Source organism: Sapajus apella, unplaced genomic scaffold (assembly GCF_009761245.1).
Source record: "Sapajus apella isolate SASKATOON/1434 unplaced genomic scaffold, GSC_monkey_1.0 scaffold33, whole genome shotgun sequence".
NCBI classification, from domain to species: Eukaryota; Metazoa; Chordata; class Mammalia; order Primates; family Cebidae; genus Sapajus; species Sapajus apella.
In genome coordinates, this window is record NW_022436973.1 from 9035478 (window position 1) to 9057357 (window position 21880).

Sequence of the window (21880 nt, forward strand, 5' to 3'; positions counted from 1 at the left end):
TGCCTGGCTAATTTTTGTATTTTTAGTGGAGACAGGGGTTTCATCATATTGGTCAGGCTGGTCTCAAACTCCTGACCTCAGGTGATCCACCCACCTCAGCCTCCCAAAGTGTTGGGATTACAGGCATGAGCCACTAGCCTAGCCTAATACTACCTGATTTTATATGAGGGACTTGAACATAGAAGGGCTTTGGAGTCCACAGCAGTCCTGAAACCAATCCCTGCTTCCCATGCCTAGGGATGACTGAACAATACGCAGCAGAGAAATGAGTATATTCCAGCTATATGCATGACTCTCAGGAATATAATGCTCACAGAGAAAAGCAAACTGCAGAAGGGTAAATACGGTTGATATATAAAGGTATTAAACACAGAAGGAATTGTTTAATGACATACATATGCAGTAAAAGTATTAGAAATCCATGCAAACTTACCTAAATTCAGGGTGGTAGTTACTTAAGGTAAGGTGAATGTTTGGGATGTCAGGTAGGTACCTGACAAATGGCAACTTTACTTTGTTTTTGTTTTTTTTTGAGACAGGGTCTTGCTCTGTTGCCCAGGCTGGAGTCCAGTGGCAGGATGATAGCTCACTGCAGCTTCGATCTCCAGGCTCAAGCCATCCTCCCTCAGTCTCAGCGTCCCAAGTAGCTGGGACTACAGGTACGCACCCCAACGCCCGCCTAATTTAAAAGATTTTTTTTTTTTTTGGTAGAGGTGAAGTCTTCCTATGTTGCCCAGACTGGTCTTGAACTCCTGGGCTCAAGTGATCCTCCCGCCTTGGCCTCCCAAAGTCCTGGGATTTCAGGTGAGCGCCATCGCGCCTGGCCTGCAACTTCGCTTATAATAATCTGTGTGGTAGGTGTCATTCGGCCCATTTTACAGATTAGGAAATTGAGGCACAGGGAAGTGAACTAGCGGAATTTCAGTTCCGCTTGGTTTTGACATTGAATTAACTGGCTGAACCTGCAAGAGACGGCCCGGCTGGGTCTCAGGCCTCTCCCGGTGCTCCCTTCCGGACCGGTGCGTGAGGTCCCCGAGGCCAGACCTTGTGAAATTCTGCGGCTTCTCTGCAGAGATCGAGATCCTCTCTGGCCCCGCCCTGCGCGTTGGGCCCCGCCCCAGCGGATCATGAATATGCAAGTACCAGGAAGATATTTAAAGGAGCCGGCGCCACGCGCATATCCCTGCCCCGCGTCGCCCGTCCAGTGCCTGTTCTCTGACTGAGGCCCAGCCCCCTTCGCCCGTGCCGGTCACCAGCGTCGCCAGCATGTCTGACAAACTGCCCTACAAAGTCGGTGAGTCCCAGGACCTGCAGCCGGCTGCAGCTGCTCGGCGCCCACTCAGCGCGTGCACGGGGCGGGTACCGCAGGGCCGACTCCGGGCGCTCTGGACCCCGTGAAATCGCAGGCTGGGCGCATTCCTGGCCGCGCCAAGCCACCTGGAAGTTGGAGTTCTCGCGCGGCCATAAGCCGACCTTCCCGGGTGGCCGCGGACTACGAGTCCCAGCGTGCCCCGCGACGTCGGGGGCGGCCGCGCGGGCTGAGAGCCGCAAATTGGCGGCGTGCTCTGAGGGAGAGCACACCCGGCCGCGGCCTGGAACGGCGGACACCTGCCGGACTCTGCTCTGGGGACTTTCGCCCTGCCTCCTGTGCCTGGACCGGACCCTGTCCAGCTGGGCGGCCCCGACGAGGGTCCACCCCTCTCTGGGCCTCCTACAGGGATGGCGAGGGCACTGGAGCTTCGGAGGGTGTATGAGGAGAGGCCTGGAAAGCGAGCCCCAGGCCGGCTCCGGTCCTCTCCCCGGGGACTTTGGGTCAGTTACCCAAACTGTGGGATCCCCCACCCCGCCAACAGAAGTGGTTGGAAAAATCCTGCTGTCCCACCGATTGAAGTGTGATCCAGGGATAGTTAACGTTTACTTAGCGTTTCCTGTGGGTTCGGCACTGCCGTCTAGCTTTGTTCTATTTTCATGGCTCTCTAGGGAGACTGTTACCGTTTTATGGTGAGAATCCTGAGTCAGAGGTAACTTGCCCCCAGTCTTACAGCTGGTGGTGATGGAGCAAGATTGGAAGGCAGGCCATCTAGACCTGTGAGCGTACCACCCTTTCACCACTGCGCAAGCGAATACACGCGGAACAATCCTAATGAGTTTTCAGCAAATAAAAAATTGCCTGAACTGGGACCCAGGAGGCGGAGGTTGCAGTGAATCGAGATTGTACCACTGCACTCCAGCCTAGGCTACCGAGCCAGACTTCTGTAAATGAATGAGTGAATGAATGAATGAATGTGATGTCTTGGTGTGGCTGTGATTGTCCTCCTGCTGGGTTCAGTGGCTCCGGTGCAGTGGAGGGTCAGGTTTAATTGGGCTGAGAGTTTTGCCAAGTGAGTTCTCAAAGGGAAAGAGGGCAGAAGGCAGAAGGGACAGTAGAAACTGGTAGGATGAGTGGAATAGAAGTTCTGACCTGACAGGCCACAGCCTTGTTGGAGCTGGGGCTCTAGAGGGAGAAAACTGGAAAGATGAGACATGGCTAGAGTTGGGTGCTTGAAGTCCAGATTTCCAAGGAGTGCTATCATTGGAGATGGCCTACCAGGGTAGGAGGGCTGGGGTAGGGTGGTATGGAGAAGGGCTTGAGTTGAGGCACAGCAGGAGTGTTCTCTCATGGGGGAGGCATGTTTCATCTCTGAAATTGTTTCAATGCACTGTAGGAAGCTGGCTGACTTAAGACAGTTTTATTGATTATTAAATTATTAGATTATTAAATTATCTCCAGAGTCGTTTGCCTCTCATCGTCTACCTCTTTGGGTGATTGGCAGGATCTAAGCTTCCCTAAAGATAAAAATCATCAGGAGTCTTAGACCTGCTGAATCAGATTTTCCAGGGGAGATTTACAAGCATGCCAAAGGAACATCCCTTATTAGGGAAGTCTGCAAACTTTGATCTAGGTACTGACCTAGGTAGGGTATGACCTTGGAAATGGACTAGTGTGGTAGGGGAGAGAGGAAAGTGAGATGATCAGAGGGAAGAGTATTGAGATAGTGAGTTAGCTCGTAATAGTATCCTTTCCTGCCTGAGAATTTGAACAAATTTGAGACATTTTAGGTGGCAGACAGCACCCGAAATACACCTTTTATTTCTAATAACCTCGAAGCCAGAGGATGTAGATTAGTATGAAATCCAAATGATTCTGCTGACTGAACTCCCAGATTCAGCAGTTACCCAACCAGTTAGTTGCAGGCAAGGTGGGCCAGGATAGGTTGATCTCTGGAAAAGCAGAGAACAGCGGCTTCCTGCAAGTGGGCAGGTGGGTGCTGCTTGCAAAAAGAAGAGAGAGCTAAACTGAGCACACCATTTATTCCTCTGAGTTTTACTGGTCAGACAAGCTCACCCCACCCCCACTGGGGCAGAGATGCCAAGAGTGTTAGTTATACTGGTGAGTTCCTCCAGGTGGAAAGAAACTCAGGAGTGAGGAAGCATTTTCACATCTAAAATGAGATCAAGGAACTGTCAAATCCAAGGCGTTAGATAGTATTTATGAGCGTTGAATCACGGAGAGTGATGACAGAGAGGAAGATGGAGACCCAGCAGCTAACATATTTAGGGAGTGAGGAGTGACCTGGAGGTTGGTGGGTGTCAGCAGAAAGGAGGGTAGTGGGCAGTATCATCTGAGCTGTTTTTCAAAGGGGCACTTCTTTGTGTTGTAATTTTTGTGTCCCTGTGTGATTGATTACATGTGTTCTCCCACAAGTCAGAAAGGTGCTGGTAGGCAGGGACCTTGTCTTTCTTGAGTACTCTGGATTCATAAGTACTTGTTGAATGATTTAGAGAATGCGGTGACAGAGTGCTAAGCCCTAGTGTATGGACTCCACACGTGGACCGGGGTCCACACAGTGACCGCCGAGGAGGCTTACCCAACTCCCACCTGTTTCCCTGGGTAGCTGACATCGGCCTGGCTGACTGGGGACGCAAGGCTCTGAACATTGCGGAGAATGAGATGCCGGGCCTGATGCGCATGCGTGAGCGGTACTCAACTTCCAAGCCGCTGAAGGGCGCCCGCATCGCCGGCTGCCTGCACATGACGGTGGAGACGGCTGTCCTCATTGAGACCCTGGTCGCCCTGGGTGCTGAGGTGAGGCCCACAGCTGTATCACCCCAGAGTTCTTGCCCTCCCTGGGTTCAGCCAGGGAAGAAGACGACTGTACCGGGGTGGGGACCGTCCTGGTGTGGTGCCGACCCTGGGCCTGGCGGGGCTCCTCCCTCTCGTTGGGTTTCCTCCCTGTTTCCCGGTGCTGCCATCCTTTGTGGTGAGTGTTGTGCAGATTTTCTCCCTGGCTGGAAGGTAATTGTTGGCTGCCCTCAAGGCATCCTCCTGTTTGATGCTCTGGCAGGGAAAACTCAACTCCTGTGTCCCACTTAGTCCTATAAGGGCCTGCTCGCCTTGGCCCTCCTGGGGGTCAGAGGCCTGCCCTGGACCCATCATGGCTGCCGGGATGATGGCAGTTCTGATTTTCAGCCTGGGTCATGTGTGCCAATGATTGACATGTCTCCTGAAGTCTCAGAGAGTCAAGAAGCAAGCTGTTTGCCAAAGCAGGGCAGGGCATTGCAGCCAGAACCCACAGAGGGACTCAGGGCTCAGTCCTTGGACCTTTCCTTTCAGCATTCACTCTTGGTCTGATTGTATAGCTTTAGATACCATCTATCTGGTGATGACTCCCACATTTTTGTACTAGCCTGGACTTCTCCTGGAGCTCCGGACTGGCATATCCAGGAGCGGGGGCGCTGACACTACCTGGAGGTCTAGTACTCGTCTCAGGCAGAACACGTTCAAACAGACTCAGGATTGTCTGCCCCCTCCTCTTCCCGAAGCCTTCCCTATGTGAATAAATGGAATTTTCACTCCAGCCTTCTAGGTTCCCTCAGTTCAAGAATCTGGGAGTCATCTCTTCCCCACCCTTTGCTCCCTGCTCCCAACCCCTTTTACTTTAACAACTCATCCCTCACAAATCCTGCCACTGCAGCCTTCAGAGTAGACCCGGGATGGGACAGCTTCTCATCACCTCCACTGCTACTGTCATGTTTCTTGCCTGGAGTCTTCTCCAACAGTCTCTTCAGTTGTCCCCTTGTTTCCACCCTTTCCCTTCCACACAGCACCAGCATAACAACCTGAGTCGGGGCTGGGCGCAGTGTCTCACACCTGTAATCCTAGCACTTTCGGAGGCCGAGGCAGGTGGATGACGAGGTCAGGAGATCAAGACCATTCTGGCTAACACGGTGAAACCCTATCTCTACTAAAAATACAAAAAATTAGCCAGGCATGCTGGGGCATGCCTGTAATCCCAGCTACTAGGGAGGCTGAGGCAGGAGAATTGCTTAAACCCTGGAGCTGGTGGTTGCAGTGAGCTGAGATCGCGCATTGCACTCTAGCCTGGGCAACAAAAATGAAACTCTGTCTCAAAAAAAACCCCCAAAAATAAAAAAACCCCCCAAAAATAAAAAAACAAAACCTTAGTCAGATCTCATCACTGCTGTGGCTCACATCTACCCACCCAGCGTCCCCAGCCTGTGATCATAGAGCTTGCTGTGCCTAGATCCCAAGCCTCTTCCCCTATCTGAAGAGCTCTCCCTTTTCCTTGCCCAGCGTTCCTGGTGTTTTTGAGCCATCAGTGACCAACAGCCTTGTTCTGACGGCTCTTTCTAGGTGCGGTGGTCTAGCTGCAACATCTTCTCCACCCAGGACCATGCGGCAGCTGCCATTGCCAAGGCTGGCATTCCAGGTGAGTCCTGCTTACTGCTGGGACACGTGAGATTTATGAAGGGGCTCTGCTCTGTTTGCTTCACAGACTGCTACAGCAACAGGCTTCCTTACACTACAGCAGGGGAGAGGAGTCACGGCCACAAAATCCTACCTAGCCACCCATAGGAAAGAGCTGCTTTGTCCCATCATCATCTAAAATCCTGTGGAAGTTGTTTTTTTTTTTTGAGATGGAGTTTCCCACTTACTACCCAGGCTGGAGTGCAATGGCGCAATCTCGGCTCACCGCAACCTCCGTCTCCTGGGTTCAGGCAATTCTCCTGCCTCAGCCCCCGGAGTCGCTGGGATTACAGGCACGCACCACCATGCCCAGCTAATTTTTTTCTGTATTTTTAGTAGAGACGGGGTTTCACCATGTTGACCAGGATGGTCTCGATCTCTTGACCTCGTGATCCACCTGCCTCGGCCTCCCAAAGTGCTGGGATTACAGGCTTGAGCCACCGCGCCTGGCCGGAAGTTGTTTTTTGACCGAACTCATGCCATGTGACCAGGAAGGGCAAGATCTTATTATTGGGAACTACATGATGTAGAGGAAGGGAAGTTCATTAAAGGAAGGAGTGGATCTGTTTCTAAAGAACTGGGGAGGGCTACAAGGAAGAAAAAGATTCACTGCTTAGGGTATGGCGGTTAAAGGACCGAGGAAGGACTAAGACTAATGAGAAAGGAGTTTTCACAGGCTGGGCACATGTCTGCTTGGATTTAGGGAGGGGAGTGGTTAGATCTGACCCAGTGATTAAAGAGGACATTCAAGATTTCTTCTAACAACCATAGGTAGAGAGGAGAGGGTGGTACAGGGCTCCTTGACAGACTGACCAGGGCTAAATGGGCATGGTCCCCATTCCTCAGCCTTGGCTGGGCACCATGGCTTTCTTCTGGGAAAGGCCTTGTTTTTTTTTTTCTTTTTTGAGATGGAGTCTTGCTCCTTTGCCCAGGCTGTAGTGTAGTGGTTCGATCTCAGCTCACTGCAATTTTTAAGACCATTGTCTGCTCCAGTTGTGGGGAGGAAAAGCTGGCTCTGCTTGGCCAGCGTCCTTTGCTCACAAGAGGCTCCTGGGAACCCCACACCTGTGCCCTAGTCATGCCACATGGGAGGAGTGTGGACTGGCAGGCAGTAGCCCTTAGTTCCAGTGTCTGTTCTGGAATTTCATGTGGAGTGGCCCAAGTGCGTCTCAGCCCCTCTCTGGGCATCTGTAAGTGCTGATAATGGTCATGGCTGCCTCACAGGGTCGCTATGAGGAAAAACGAGATGGGACATGAAGGATTTAGAGTCATGTCTGGCAGAAAGCAAGTGCCCATACGTGGTAGCTGCGCTTAGTCATTTTTTGGCCAAACTTTGCCTGAGACTCCCCCCATCCCAGAGGCTGCTGGTGCTACAGTCCTTTGAGTGCAGAGCAAACCCTGGATCCTGCCTCGTGGATCCAGCTGAGGGGGAGGCATTGTGGGGCATGGAGCTCTGGTCACTCAGGGTTGATGCCCTAGTCCTTGGGGCCCAGGCAGAAGGGGATGGGAAAGGAAATAATTATTTCCTGATCTCTACATCTGAGGGGCTATAAATGGCTTCCGTCTCACTTAATCCATACTGTTCTAAGCCCTATTTATATAGGAGAAAACTGAGGCTCAGAGAGGTGAAGTGATTTGCCCAAGGTCACACAGCTGGCAAGTGGCAGAGCCAGGATTTGAACCCAGATCTATCTGGCTCCAAGTTGTATTCTTATTACTGCTGAGTCCCCAGAGGGGCCAGAGGAGGCTGAGGATGGGAATTGGGAAGGAGGTAGTTTTGGCTCTGCCAGGGTTGTTCCCGGGAGCGGGTACAGGTTGGGGAAGTCCAAGCCCTGATATGCCACTCACCCTCCAGTGTATGCCTGGAAGGGCGAAACGGATGAGGAGTACCTGTGGTGCATTGAGCAGACGCTATACTTCAAGGACGGGCCCCTCAACATGATTCTGGACGACGGAGGCGACCTCACCAACCTCATCCACACCAAGTACCCACAGCTCCTGCCGGGTGAGAAGGGTGGGGCAGGTGGGCTGGGTACTGGATGGGGCCTGCTTGCCCACATGATGGCTGCAGGCCTGGCAGGACTCCCAGTGCCTCAAGCAGCAGGATCTAGAAGATGGGAGGATGGCAGGCTCTGGGATTCATGCCGGGGCCTCCTGACTTCAGAGTGTGAGGCAAGGGTGGCTGAGCTGACAGCCCAAGGGCAGACACAGGGCTGTGGCTGGTAATAGCTGAGAGGGAGCCAGCTTTGTTGAAAGCAGGCATGGGGAGTACAGGGAGTACAGAGGCCTGGATACAGAAAAAGCTAGAGTGTTCAGGAAACAGAAGAGAGGCCCGCAGGATAGCAGTGAACAAAGGGAGCCTTCGCTGGGGGCATTATGGGATATGGTGTGAGCTTTCATGAAGGCCAGATGTGTTCAGACCTAACAGGCCAATAGAAAAGCGTTTGATTCGCAGCGCAAGGGGAAATAATTGGAGGGCATTCAGAAGATTTCCCTGAGAAGACACATGTTAGAAATGGCTGCTGCATGGAGGATGTATTGTGGCAGGAGACAGGGTCAGGGCCTAGGGCAGCAGCAGTGAGAATGGAGAAGCAGGGTGTTGTTGGGAGGCAGAGTCACTAGGTCTGGCGGTGGCTTTCCCTAGGAGGGCGTCGGGGGCTCCTTGCTTATGCTGGTCTGGGTGATTGGGGGGCCTGTGGGATCAGTCACAGAGATGGGAACCCAGAAAGAGGAATGACTTTAGGGGACAAAGATGAGGAATTTGCGTGCGCTCAGGTGAGATGTCTCTGAGGCTTGTCCTGTTCCCTCTTGTTTAGGCATCCGAGGCATCTCCGAGGAGACCACGACCGGGGTCCACAACCTCTACAAGATGATGGCCAATGGGATCCTGAAGGTGCCTGCCATCAACGTCAATGACTCCGTCACCAAGGTGAGCCGGGAGGCAGTGACGGCTCCTACTGCAGTGGCTGCAGCTCAGTGTGAGGCCTCTGAAGAAGAGTGTCCCGGAAGGCTGAGGCTAGGGACATGAAGCCCTCATTTGAGGGGGCAAAAGCGGTTATAGACCAAGGCTAATGAGTGCATTTAAAAGGAGGTCTCAGAGTTGGGTGTTAGGAGCTTTATGGCTTTGGGAAGAAGAGCTTTCAAGTTAAGCAAAGTATTTGACCAGGCAATCTCTCCTGGTAACTGATCCCCAGGAAGGCTCCAAACCAGCAGAGAAGGATTAGAGAGAAGGTCTTGGAGCCGATCGGGGTGAAGGGCGTGTGGGGGTATTGGCTGCTAGAGGGTTTCCACCCAGGCTGGGATGCTCAGTGGGTGCACGATGCCTGGGCTCTTCCGGGTCTTCTGAGGCCAAGTGGTCCTGGCCCCAGGGCCTTGCTTGCAGGCCCCCATTGTCTCCTTACTCCCTCTCCTTTCAGAGCAAGTTTGACAACCTCTATGGCTGCCGGGAGTCCCTCATAGATGGCATCAAGCGGGCCACAGACGTGATGATTGCCGGCAAGGTAGCAGTGGTAGCAGGCTATGGCGATGTGGGCAAGGGCTGTGCCCAGGCCCTGCGGGGTTTCGGGGCCCGCGTCATCATCACCGAGATTGACCCCATCAACGCACTGCAGGCCGCCATGGAGGGTAGGATAGGGCAAGCGTTGGTTGTCAGCCACTGCGGCCAGAGGGAAGGGCATGGGCACCGTAGATGACCCTCAGCTACTGTCTCTGCACAGGCTATGAAGTGACCACCATGGATGAGGCCTGTCAGGAAGGCAATATCTTCGTCACCACCACAGGCTGTGTTGACATCATCCTTGGCCGGTAGGTGCCCCTTGGGAGTCCTGGGGAGTGAGGGAGGAGGGCAGGGTTGGGACAGCTCTTTGTCCCTGACAATCTCCCATGGTCTCGGGCTGCCTGACAGGCACTTTGAGCAAATGAAGGATGATGCCATCGTGTGTAACATTGGACACTTTGATGTGGAGATCGATGTCAAGTGGCTCAACGAGAATGCTGTGGAGAAGGTGAACATCAAGCCGCAGGTGAGAAGCTCCCACCCTGCCAGCGGGCTGGGCAGATGGGAACACAGAGGAGTGCTGGCTGCCAGGGAGGGGAGCTGAGGAGACTGTGGCAACCTGTGCAGTGAGATGGGGAGAAGAGGGCCTAGTGTCAGAGCCAGCTGGAGATGGCAACCTTATCTCGAGGGCAGCCGGCATCCCTGAAGGTTATCAGGCAGGTGAGCTGTATGTGGTGAGGCTGTAGTTTTAGAAAGATCACTCTAACTACTGTGTGCAGATTGAAAGCAATGACGGTGAGTGGTGGGGAGGGAGGCATTTACAGTCCCTGCAGGGGGCGATGGCTGCCTTGGGGAGTGCTGGGGATGGATGGATGGCATGTGGGGTCAGGGTGAAGGTGGAGTCACAAGGACACAGCTTTGGCCAGGCATTGTGGTTCACACCTGTAATCCTAGCACCTTGGGAAGCTGAGACGGGCAGATCACCTGAAGTCAGGAGTTTGAGACCAGTCTGGCCAAGATGGTGAAACCCCATCTCTACTAAAAATACAAAAAAAATTAGCTGGGCTGGGCATGGTGGGTTACGCCTATAATCCCAGCACTTTGGGAGGCTGAGTCGGGCAGATCACCTGAGGTCAGGAGTTGGACCACTGTGTGAGGAGCGGGCCCATGCACTGAGCTGGGAAAGAATAGGTTTGCACTGGGGCACTGAAACTGGAAGAAGAGCTCTTGTTGGGGGTATGACATTTTACTTGAGTTGTAATTATTATGGGTTCATTTTTTTCTCTGATTATAAAAGTAATATGTTTCTGGAAGACATTTTGGCTTTGGATATCAAGAGCTTTAAAGTTAAGCAAACACGGCCTGGCGCGGTAGCTCACACTTGTAATACCAGCACTTTGGGAGGCCAAGGCAGGCGGATCACTTGAGGTCAGGAGTTTGAGACTAACCTGGCCAAAATGGTCAAACCCTGTCTCTATTAAAAATACAAAAATTAACCAGGCATGGTGCTGCACGCCTGTAATTCCAGCTATTCAGGAGGCTGAGGCAGGAGAATCGCTTGAACCCGGGAGGCAGAGGTTACAGTGAGCCAAGATCACACCACTGTACTCCAGCCTGGGCGTCAGAACGAGACTGTCTCAAAAAAAAAAAGTTAAGCAAACTCTTTGACTGGGCAATCTCTCCTGTAATTGATCCTCAGGAGATAATTAAGTAAGTGTTATATATATAGAGTTATTCATCACTTTTTTTTCTTTTTGAGATGGGCTCACTCTGTCACCCAAGCTAGAGGGCAGTGGCATGATCATGGCTCACTGCAGCCTTGATCCTCCTGTCTCAGCCTCCCAAGTACCTGGGACTACAGGTGTGCACTACTATACCTGGCTAATTTTTTATTTTTTGTAGAGACAAGGTCTTGCTGTGTTGCCCTGGCTGGTCTCAAACTCCTGAGCTTAAGCGATCTTGCTACTTTGGCCTCCCAAAGTGCTGGGATTATAGGCATGTGCTGCTGCACCAGGCCCATCACATTTTTTAAAGGGAGAAAAGCCCACTTAATGTGAGGTTCTTTGAGTTGATGCTGTGCTGTCTTTGAGATATGGTATGGAAGATATAGACACAGAATTGGCCAAAGCCCTGACACCCACCCAGTCACAGCCACACCAGAAGCCCAAGTACCAGAGAGGCAGACAGGCAGCTCTGTGAACCCACATCCCCTACACTGCTCCCCTCTGGCCCTCTGCTCCTGTGTGGGAGTTCTCCTTGGCTAGGTCCTGCGCTAGTCTAGGGTGTCAATTCCTGGCTATGCAGAGGGCACCTCCATCTCTGCCTAGAAGGCCTGGCACTCATCACAGTGTGGGGGCGGGCAGGGCATGCTTCCACGGCAGCCACACCCCTGAGAGCCAGCCAGACCTCCTCCTGCAAAGGCATCACAGGGCTACACTGGGGTGATGGGCATCCTTCTGCCAAGCTGCCCTCCAAAGCTGGACTCTTCCCACCTCAACATCCTTGACAGTCTTGCCAGCTTTCTGCCCAGCTTTATCTCTTATCTGTCCTGTCAAGGATCTCTGCACTCATCTGTATTTGACCACTCCCTGAATACCCACTGCAGCTCCTGCTTCTGCTCATCTGTCCAGACAGCTCCGTTTGTTTGGAACAGAACATATGCCCTTTTCTTTATCCATCTTCTTAGCCCTGCTCAAGAGATCCCCTTCTGGACAGGCATGGTGGCTCACACCTGTAATCCCAGCACTTTGGAAGGCCAAGGTAGGCGGATCACTTGAGGTCAGGAGTTGGAGACCAGCCTGGCCAACATGGTGAAACCCCATCTCTACTAAAAATACAAAAAATTAGCCAGGCATGGTGGCTGGTGCCTGTAGTCGCAGCTACTCCAGAGGCTAAGGCAGGAGAATTGCTTGAACCCGGGAGGTGGAGGTTGCAGTGAGCTGAGATCACGCCACTGCACTCCAGCCTGGACGACAAAGTAAAACTCCATTAAAAAAAAAAAAACAATTCATAAAAAGAGACCCCTTTCCTGGCCAGCTTCTCTGGCAGAGGCAATGCCCACACTCTACTATAGACCCCTAGTGCAGCATCCATCACTGGCTTTGGTCTCTGCTCCGACTGTTTTATCAGGAGGGTAGAGTCCAGGTTGATATGTCCCTGCAAGGGGCTTAGATGGGTATCAGTGAGTGCTTATTGGCTGAAGCATTAATAATGCTTGATGGGCATCAGAGACCTTTCCTTGGACCGGTACTAGGCCTCTGTCGCAGTTTGGAAACCTGGGCTTTTGGGGAAATGTTCAGGAGGCTGTGTGAGGGTGGAGGGATGGCAAGGGAAGAGCTGGGAGTGGGGAGAAAGTAAGTTTGTGTGTTCAGACAGCTGGGACAGACGGAGGACTGGGGCACTGAGGCCGGGGATTTCCACTTCACCTTCACTTACCTACTAAACCGAGAGTTCTCAACCTGGCAGTCACCTGGGAGCCACACTGTGGGTTACACGAATAGGAATCTCTGGGAATGAGGCCAGGGTATCCTCATTTTTTAGAGCTTCTGAGGTGATTCCAATGTGAGTGCCACAGCATTCAGCTCTTTTTTTTGGGATGGAGTCTTGCTCTGTTGCCCAGGCTGGAGTGCAGTGGCACGATCTCGGCTCACTGTAGCCTCTGCTTCCCGAGTTCAAACGATTCTCGTGCCTCAGCCTCCTGAGTAGCTGGGACTACAGGCACATGCCACCACACCCAGCTAATTTTTCTATTTTTAGTAGAGACGGGCTTTTACCATGTTAGTCAGGCTGGTCTTGAACTCCTGATCTCATGACTCATTTGCCTTGGCCTCCCAAAGTGCTGAGATTACAGGCATGAGGCCACCGCGCCCCACCACAAACTGCATTGAACTGTTCCATGGTTATTGAGAACATGGGATATGTCTTCAGACCGTCCAGACTCAAATTGTGCCACCTCTAAGTGTGTGGCTCTGGACAAGTGACTTAACCCTTGTAAACTTCATTTTCTGAGTCTGAAATGGGGATGACAGCAGTACTGACATCATAGGCTTGTTTTTGGGACAAAATGTGATAATCCCCTGTAAAGGACTTAGTACAGGGCACATGACAGTAATCAGAACAATAACATTAGCTGCCCCTTACTAAGTACCTCATGTGTGCCAAGCATGTTACAAGTGTCAGCACATAAAGTTTTAATAGCAGAACTGTGTTCTGCAGCTCAGCGTTTCTTAATAAATATCGGCTGTTACTGTTTGTGTCAGGCCATGTGCTAGAGGCTGTTTTGGGGGCAGTTCAGACGCCTCATGGGCACTGTTGGAGGCAGGGAAGCCTTCATGACCAGAGGGTGGCCTGTGGCAGGGGTGGGCTGTCGGAGCAGGGCCCTGCCTGCCCTCACTGTCACTCTGCTTGCATGTAGGTGGACCGGTACCGGCTGAAGAATGGGCGCCGCATCATCCTGCTGGCGGAGGGTCGGCTGGTCAATCTGGGTTGTGCCATGGGCCACCCCAGCTTCGTGATGAGTAACTCCTTCACCAACCAGGTGATGGCGCAGATCGAGCTGTGGACTCACCCTGACAAGTACCCCGTTGGGGTTCACTTCCTGCCCAAGAAGGTGGGTTCTTCTACCTCAGGCCAGGGGTCTTGCCAGAGTTTACAAAGTGCTTGCCTGTCTGCCCTCTTGGAGGCACTCATGGGGTCCTCTACAGTGCAGAAGTCATTCTTCCCATTGACAGAAAAAGAAACTGAGGCCCACAGTGGGGAGTGACTCCCTGGAGCACAGCAGAGCAGCAGGACTGAGTGGTGGGAAGAGTCTGGGCCTTGGAGCGGGACACACCCTGGTTTGAATCTCAGCCCCACCACTTAGAGGTTGTGTAATCCAGACAGATTCTTTAATTTTTCTGTGTCTTTGTTTCCTCCTTTGTGAAATGAAGGTAATAGCACCCCTCTTCAGGATTATGAGTATTCCCTGAGATTAGAGTCATGAACCCACACACCCACAGGGGCTGGGCAGGTAAATAAGTGATGCTGGCTGAATAAGGACTGGAAGAGCTGAAGGAGTAAAGGGCTGGTTGCCACCTAGGAACCCAGGTCCACCTGAACAGGGCTTCTGACCTTTCAGGAAAGCCAGAGATACCAAGATCTCTATATGAAATAATTTTCAAATACAGGTAACTCATTATAATTTTATTTTTATTTTTAGTTTTTTGAGACAGAGTCTTGCTCTGTTGCCCACGCTAGAGTGCGGTGACATGATCTCTGCTCACTGCAACCTCCACCTCCTAGGTTCAAGCGATCCTCCCACCTCAGCCTCTTGAGTAGCTGAGGATTACAGGCACATACCACCAAACCTGGCTAATTTTTTTTTGTATTTTTAGTAGAGATGAGGTTTCACCATGTTGGCCAGGCTGGTCTCAAACTCCTGACCTCAAGTGATTCCACCCACCTTAGCCTCCCAAAGTTCTGAGATTACAGATGTGAGCCACTGCACCCAACCTTATTATAATTTAAAAAGTAACTGGGTGGGTTAACTTGGACATGTGTATAAGTTGAGTGCAATCTGCAGGCTGCATGTTTATGGCCTTGTAATAAGATGATACATCCCTGGCCAGGCGCATTATCTAGATAGATAGATAGATAGATAGATAGATAGACAGATAGATAGATTAGATAGATGCCAGGCGAGGAAGGAGGGAAGGAGGGAGGGAGGGAGGTTCTGCCAGCTGAGGAGTAAGTAGGAAGAGGCCTGGATGTCTACTCTAGGCCTAGGTCATCTGCCTCCAAGGCCAGCCTATGACTAATTTCCCTGGGGCACTGTCTTGTTGGACCAAATGTTTTACTTATAAGGACCTCGAGAGGCACCTTGTTCTGTGCAGCTGGTTTGTGGGGTTGAAAGATTGTCACTTGATCCCTATACGATCCCAGTTGGGAGAAATATGGCTGTGATTTTGGTGAGAAATTGGTCAGGCCTTTGAAATGAGGCCAGGGTTGAAAGTGAAAGAGGCAAAACTCTTGGCTGGGCGCAGTGGCTCATGCCTGTAATGTCAGCACTCTAGGAGGCCGAGGCAGGTAGATCACCAGAGGTCAGAGTTCAAGACCAGCCTGGCCAACATGGTGAAACCCCATCTCTACTAAAAGTACAAAAAATTAGCTGGGCGTGGTGGCAGATGCCTGTAATTCCAGCTACTCAGGAGGCTGAGGCAGAAGAATCTCTTGAACCTGGAAGGCGGAGGTAGCAGGGAGCCAAGATGGTGCCATTGCACTCCAGCCTGAGCAACAAGAGTGAAGCTCCGTCTCAAAAAAATAAAAATAAAAAAAATGAAGAGGCAAAGCTGTCACCTCCTGCCTCAGCACCTGGCCCTGTCCTTGCCACTTTCGTCGTCGTTGCTAACACGTGGCTTGGGGACAGGACATTCTTGGCATCATGCCTCACATGCTATATGTAGGCAAGGGACAAGGTACCTTGGTCAACAATGACATAGAAGGCAGCCACCATTTATTAAGTCACTTACTTGCACTTACCACTCTGAGTATCACTGATCTTTGTAACAGTTGTGAGAGATGCATGATCCATCCTATGACTGAGGAAGCTAAGGTTTAGTGATTGACTTGCTCTCACAGGTGTTAAGTGTTGGGCCAGGAGTAGAACCTAACTCTGTCTGTCCAAGGTGTTGACATTATGACATGACACACACCTTCTGGCTCAGGGTGCTGGGAGAAGGAAAAGCTCTGGGCTAGTCTAGGCCAAGCAAAAGGTTGATTCAATGTGTACTCTGGGGTTTGGAGGCCTTCGTTCTACCTCTAGTACCGACATGGATTCAGTTCTAGGCTGGGCCCTGGTCCTGCTGTTGCCTGCCTCAAGGCTGAGCACATTACCTGCAGGCTTGTTTCTTCTTCTGAAGATAAAAGGATAAACCCGACCCATCCTACTTCTTAGGGGTGTTTGGGAGGCTCTAATCAAACAGTGGATGTGAAACCACTTGGGAATGTAAAAGCTGTGGGCTGAGCTGTGGTCAAAGGCTGCCCTGCCATCATGGGATGGGACTTGGTTCCTAAGCGGTAAGGAGAGGCCCTACCCAGAGCTAGAAGCTGAGAAAGTGGGAAGCACTTGGAGTTGTACAGTGTTCTCTCTGTGCAGCTGTGACCTTTTCAGGCTCCGTCTATGCATTTCAGTGCTCATGAGAGTTAAAGGCTTGCTTTTATTTAACTCTTGCCTCTGTCCTCCCTGGTTTCTGTGTAATCTCTTCAAAGCTGCCCTAAAGGCCGTAAGCTGGGATGTTTGAGACACATTTGGGGGCTTTGAAGCCAGACAGACCTGGGTTCAAATCCTAGCTCTGTCATTCACCAGCTTTGTGGACAAGTCATTTCACTTTTCTGAACATTGATTTCCTCATTTTATAAAAGGAGGATGGCAGTATATTAGAATCCTTTTGGTCACAAGTGATAGACTGTTCAAACCAGTGTATCAGTTATCTATAGCTGCTTAACAATTTAACTCCCACACCTACTGGCTTCAAAATAAATATTTACTATCTCAGTTTCTGTGGGTGAAGAATTTGAGATCAGCTTAGCTGGCTGGTTCTGACTCCGACACTTTCATGAGGTTACAGTCAAGATTTCTGCCAGGGCTGCAATCATCTGAAGGTTTGACTGGGTCTAGAAGATCCTCTTCACATCGCTATTGACAGGAGGTCTCAATTCTTCATGCATGGGCCTCTCTGGAGGGCTGCTTACATGTCCTCAGGAGATGGCATCTGGCTTCCCCCAGAGTAAGTCATCCAGAGGACAGCAAGGAGGAAGCCACAGGGTCTCGATGAACTTGTGTCCAAAGTCATACACTGTCTCTTCTGCTTTCTTTTATTCATTAGAAATGAATCACTCAGTGGAGTGGGGGAGGCGGTGAGGTTCTAATTCTCTTTTTTTTTTTTTTTTTAAGGAACTTGTTGAATAAAATAGAACCTATGTATTCATTGTGATATAAATTTTTTAAACCATAAGTAAATGAAGAAAAGAGATTTTCTCTGTAGCAGAATGATGACATATAAATGAAGTAAACACAATAGACCAAAATAATAAACAATCAAGAAACATCCACAGATACTAAAACTAGTGGGTGAGAGTCTAAGTGGCATGAAATATTTATATACTCTCAAAATACCTCCCCATAAAATAATTTTTTTAATGTCCATATTAGTAAACTATATATAAAAGATCTACCTCCTCAAGATTTAATTTTGCTATAGTTTTTGTCAAATAAAATACTTTTAAAAAGTGTCTTTGAGTTATAAGGAAGCTGTTCTGGAGGGGAATATAAATGCATTTCTCACTGTCAAGCTATGCCTAAGATTTTTTTTTTTTTTTAATATTTACATAATGTGAAACTTCAAATTTTCTGTTTACTTTTTTTTGAAAGAAAAAAAGAGAGAAAGAAAAAAAAAGAATGAAAGAGAGAAAGAAAGAGGAAGAGAAAGAGGGAGAGAGAACGGGAATCTTGCTTTATTGCCCAGCCTAGAATGCCGTCTAAAAATGGGTATTAAAAACCTCTTTTATGCCAATAATTGTGCTTAACAATGGAGACAGGAAGGAATAAGGGAGGAAAATAACAAACAAGCAGCCAACCAATATTTCATTTGAACCTGTGAAATGCTATGCAATTACTGAGGAGTGCTTTACTTCCAATTATGTAGTCACTTTTAGAGTAGGTGTGATGTGGTACTGAGAAGAATGTATGTTTTGTGAATTTGGGGTGGAGAGTTCTGTAAATGTTTATTAAGTTTACTTGTTCCAGGTCTGAGTTCAAGTCCTGGATATCCTTGTTAATTTTCTGTCTCGTTGATCTAATATTGACAATGTGATGTTAAAGTCTCCCACTATTATTGTGTGGGAGACTAAGTCTCTTTATAAGTCATTAAGAACTTGCCTTATGTATCTGGGTGCTCCTGTATTGGGTGCATATATATTTAGGATCATTAGCTCTTCTTATTGCATTGATCCTTTTACCATCATGTAATGTCCTTCTTTGCCTCTTTTGATCTTTGTTGCTTTAAAGTCTATTTTATCAGAGGCGAGAATTGCAACTCCTGCTTTTTATTTTATTATTTTTTTGCTCTCCATTTGGTTGGTAAATCTTCCTCCATCCCTTTGAGTCTGTGTATCCTTGCATGTGAGATGGGTCTGGATGCAGCATACCGATGGGTTTTGGCTTTTTATCCAATTTGCCTGTCTGTGTCTTTTGATTAGGGCATTTAGTCGATTTAAATTTAGGATTAATATTAATATACTTGAGTTTAATACTGCCATTTAATGCTAGCTGGCTGTTTTGCCCATTAGTTGATGTAGATTCTTCATCTACACGTTGATGCTCTTTACCTTTTGGTATATTTTTGGAATGGCTGATACTGGTTGTTCCTTTCTATGTGTAGTGCTTCTTTCAGAAGCTCTTGTAAAGCAGGCCTGGTGGTGATGAAATCTCTGAGTACTTGCTTGTTCACAAAAGATTTTATTTTTCCCTCACTTATGAAGCTTAGTTTGGCTGGATATGAAATTCTGGGTTGAAAGTTCTTTTCTTTAAGGATGTTGAATATTGGCTCCCACTGTCTTCTGGCTTGTAGGGTTTCTGCTGAGAGATCTGCTATGAGTCTGATGGGCTTCCCTTTGTGGGTAACCTGACCTTTCTCTCTAGCTGCCCTTAGCATTTTCTCCTTCATTTCAACCCTGGTGAATCTGACTATTATGTGCCTTGGGGTTGTTCTTCTTGAGGAATATCTTTGTGGTGTTCTCTGTATTACCTGGAGTTGAATATTGTCCTGCCTTGCTAGGTTGGGAAAGTTTTCCTGAATAATATCCTGAAGAATATTTTCCAGCTTGGATTCACTCTCTTCGTCACATTCAGGTACACCTATCAAACGTGGATTAGGTCTTTTCACGTAGTCCCAAATTTGTTGGAGACTTTGCTCATTCCTTTTTACCCTTTCTTCTCTAATCTTGTCTTCTCGTTTTATTTCATTGAGTTGGTCTTCTACCTCTGATATCCTTCTACTTGGTCAATTCAACTGTTAAAACTTGTGTATACTTTGCAAAGTTCTCGTGTTGTGTTTTTCAGCTCCATTAATTCACTTATATTCCTCTCTAAATTGTCTATTCTCGTTAGCATTTCATCAAACCTTTTTTCAAGGTTCTTAGTTTCTTTGCATTGGGTTAGAACAGGTTCTTTTAGCTCACAGAAGTTTCTTATTATCCACCTTCTGAAGCCTGATTCTGACAATTCATCACACTAATTCTCCATCAGGCCTTGTTCCCTTGCTGATGAGGAGCTTCGATCCTCTGAAGGAGGAGAGGCTTTCTGATTTTGGACGTTTTCAGCCTTTTTGCGCTGCTTTCTTCCCATCTTTGTGGATTTATCCACCTGTCGTCTTTGTAATTGCTGACTTTCAGATTGGGTCTCTGAGTGGACGTCCAGCTTGTTGGTGATGATGTTATTTCTATTTTTTTGTTTTCCTTCGGTGGACGTCCCTCCCCTACAGAGCTGGACCTTCCCGGGTTCAGCTGTGCTTGCTGTGACACTCTCAACTGTCAGCGTTTCCAAGTGCTGTTTTTTTGTGGGGGTGGGACCAGCCTAGCCCTATCACCTGGCTCCCCGCCTCAGAGTCCTCTTTTTTTCTTTTCCTAATTGAACGGTCGATTCTCTCCCAGGTGCCCAGTTGCCCGCTGAAAAGGTGCCGGGATCAATTTCCCGTGCGGCAACTGCACCGGCTGAAACTGCCCAGGAATCTCCCGGTCTGGCTCCCTGCTTCAGTCTCCTTTTCAATCAGCTGAATGGGCGACTCTGCCTTCCCGGAGCTCCAAATACCAACTAAAAGGGCACCCAGTCCCCCGCATACTCCACATTGAGAACCACTGTGCCGGGATGCCGGCAAAACAGCTGCGCTGGCCAAAAGAGTCGCGCTGGCAACCCGTGGGGCTCCTCCGCTGGGAATCTCCTGGTCTGTGGGCAACAAAAATTCGTCTGAAAGTCTGGCGTCCACTCACTCCCTGCGCCTTCACTGGGAGCTGCAATCCTGAGCTGCTGCTAAACGACCATCTTGGATCTCTCTCCCGAGGCTCTAATTCTTAAAGGAGTATCAAATAATTTATAGATACATTTTAATCAAAAAAGAAACCAGTTTAATCCAAAAAAGCTTTATTCTTGGATCCAAACACTGGAAACCTAGGATTCAGTGTCATAATAGCTCTGTCTTTCCGTCTCTTGGTTCTACCTTCATTTCACTTGTGAAATAGACTTGCGACTGGTGAGCTCAGACTGATACACACCCTTTCCTGTTTAGGAATCCCAGTGGGATTGGAGCACGTTGTCTCTACCTATCATGGAAAATATATTCTGTCCATAGACCAATTCCAGAGAAGTGTTTTGGTTAGCTGCTTGGGTTGAAGAATGAGGAAGGAGATATAATTGATGTCCGGGCTACACGGAGGGAGGGTGTAGCATGGTTCCCTTTTGAGGGCTGGGCAGCCAAAACAACACATTAACTGAGTCTGGGTGTGAGAATAGAATGGGTTAACGTGAGTACCACACATGGCAAATACCCATTGCAACAGAACACTTCTGCCTCTATTGGCAGCCAGACACACGTAGGGGGTCCCAGAGCATGGCACTGATTCTTGGTCTTCATTTGTTTCTTCCCAGCTGGATGAGGCAGTGGCTGAAGCCCACCTGGGCAAGCTGAACGTGAAGTTGACCAAGCTGACAGAGAAGCAGGCTCAGTACCTGGGCATGTCCCGTGATGGCCCCTTCAAGCCGGATCACTACCGCTACTGAGAGCCAGGTCTGCGCTTTGCCTTCCAGCTGCTGTCCTTGCCCAGGCCTCGCCTCTCCTCCCTAAGAGCAAACGGCACCGACTTTGTGATTGGTTTGTCAGTGTCCCCCATGGACTCTCTGGGGCTAGTGACTCAGTTTTTGGCCTCTGCTGCAGCCCTCATACCGTTCAGGTGTGGCAGTGGGAACTGAGAGGCCTCTCCTTAAGCCCTGGTCATGATGGAGGTATCAGCCATGAGAACCATGAGCTCAGTGGTCTTGGAACTGCTCACCTTTCTTAGCCTTGAAGTCAGTAGTGGAGTCACAAAGCCCATGTATATTTTGCCATCTAGGCCTTCACCTGGTCTGTGGGCTTAGACCTATGTGCTTGGTTTACAGGTCCAGTGGTTCCTAAGTGCATGACAGATAGATGACAAAGAAGTATACTGAAGGGCAAAGAGGAACTGTTGTTTGAATTTTCCTCAGGGCCTGGCTTAGTGCTGGGCCTTCTCTTAAACCTCATAACAATGAAGTTAGTACTTTTAGTCCTTGTTTTACAGGGGTTAGAATAGACTGTTAAGAGGCAACTGAGAAAGAACAGAAAAGTGACAGTTAGAGGTTGAGAGGGGCCAGAAAAATATAAAAACAGGCATAGCTCTGCCACCACTTTGTAACCAGATGGTTTCTATTACAACCCTGGGACAAAAAGAGAATAATTTGGCCTATAATGTTTATAATGTTAAAAGAAAGCAGGAATGTGGGTAAATAAAAATCTTGGTGCCTAAAAGAA

General features: G+C 49.4%; 1 protein-coding gene across 2 annotated transcripts; it reads left to right on the plus strand.

Annotated features, from left to right (window-relative positions):
• Positions 1–1037: 1037 nt before the first annotated feature.
• Positions 1038–21880, plus strand: AHCY (adenosylhomocysteinase). 2 transcript variants are annotated; one of them, XM_032295209.1, is made up of 11 exons: positions 1195–1294; positions 1981–2164; positions 3936–4126; positions 5696–5771; positions 7665–7814; positions 8626–8738; positions 9226–9433; positions 9526–9613; positions 9714–9831; positions 13720–13914; positions 20983–21867. In XM_032295209.1, exons 3-11 carry the CDS (start codon positions 3992–3994, stop codon positions 21112–21114), a joined length of 1215 nt encoding a protein of 404 aa, XP_032151100.1. In that variant the 5' UTR covers positions 1195–1294; positions 1981–2164; positions 3936–3991; the 3' UTR covers positions 21115–21867. The 2 variants fall into 2 exon arrangements, with proteins under 2 accessions (XP_032151098.1, XP_032151100.1); XM_032295207.1 differs by lacking the exon at positions 1981–2164 and having other exon boundaries at positions 1038–1294; positions 20983–21880.

Excerpts from the sequence above, each read along its gene's own strand:
- AHCY (XM_032295207.1), top strand. The coding sequence starts at position 1,267 with ATGTCTGACAAACTGCCCTACAAAGTCG. Across the intron at positions 4,127-5,695 it reads TGGTCGCCCTGGGTGCTGAG|GTGCGGTGGTCTAGCTGCAA; the intron begins GTGAGGCCCACA and ends GGCTCTTTCTAG. Across the intron at positions 8,739-9,225 it reads TCAATGACTCCGTCACCAAG|AGCAAGTTTGACAACCTCTA; the intron begins GTGAGCCGGGAG and ends CTCTCCTTTCAG.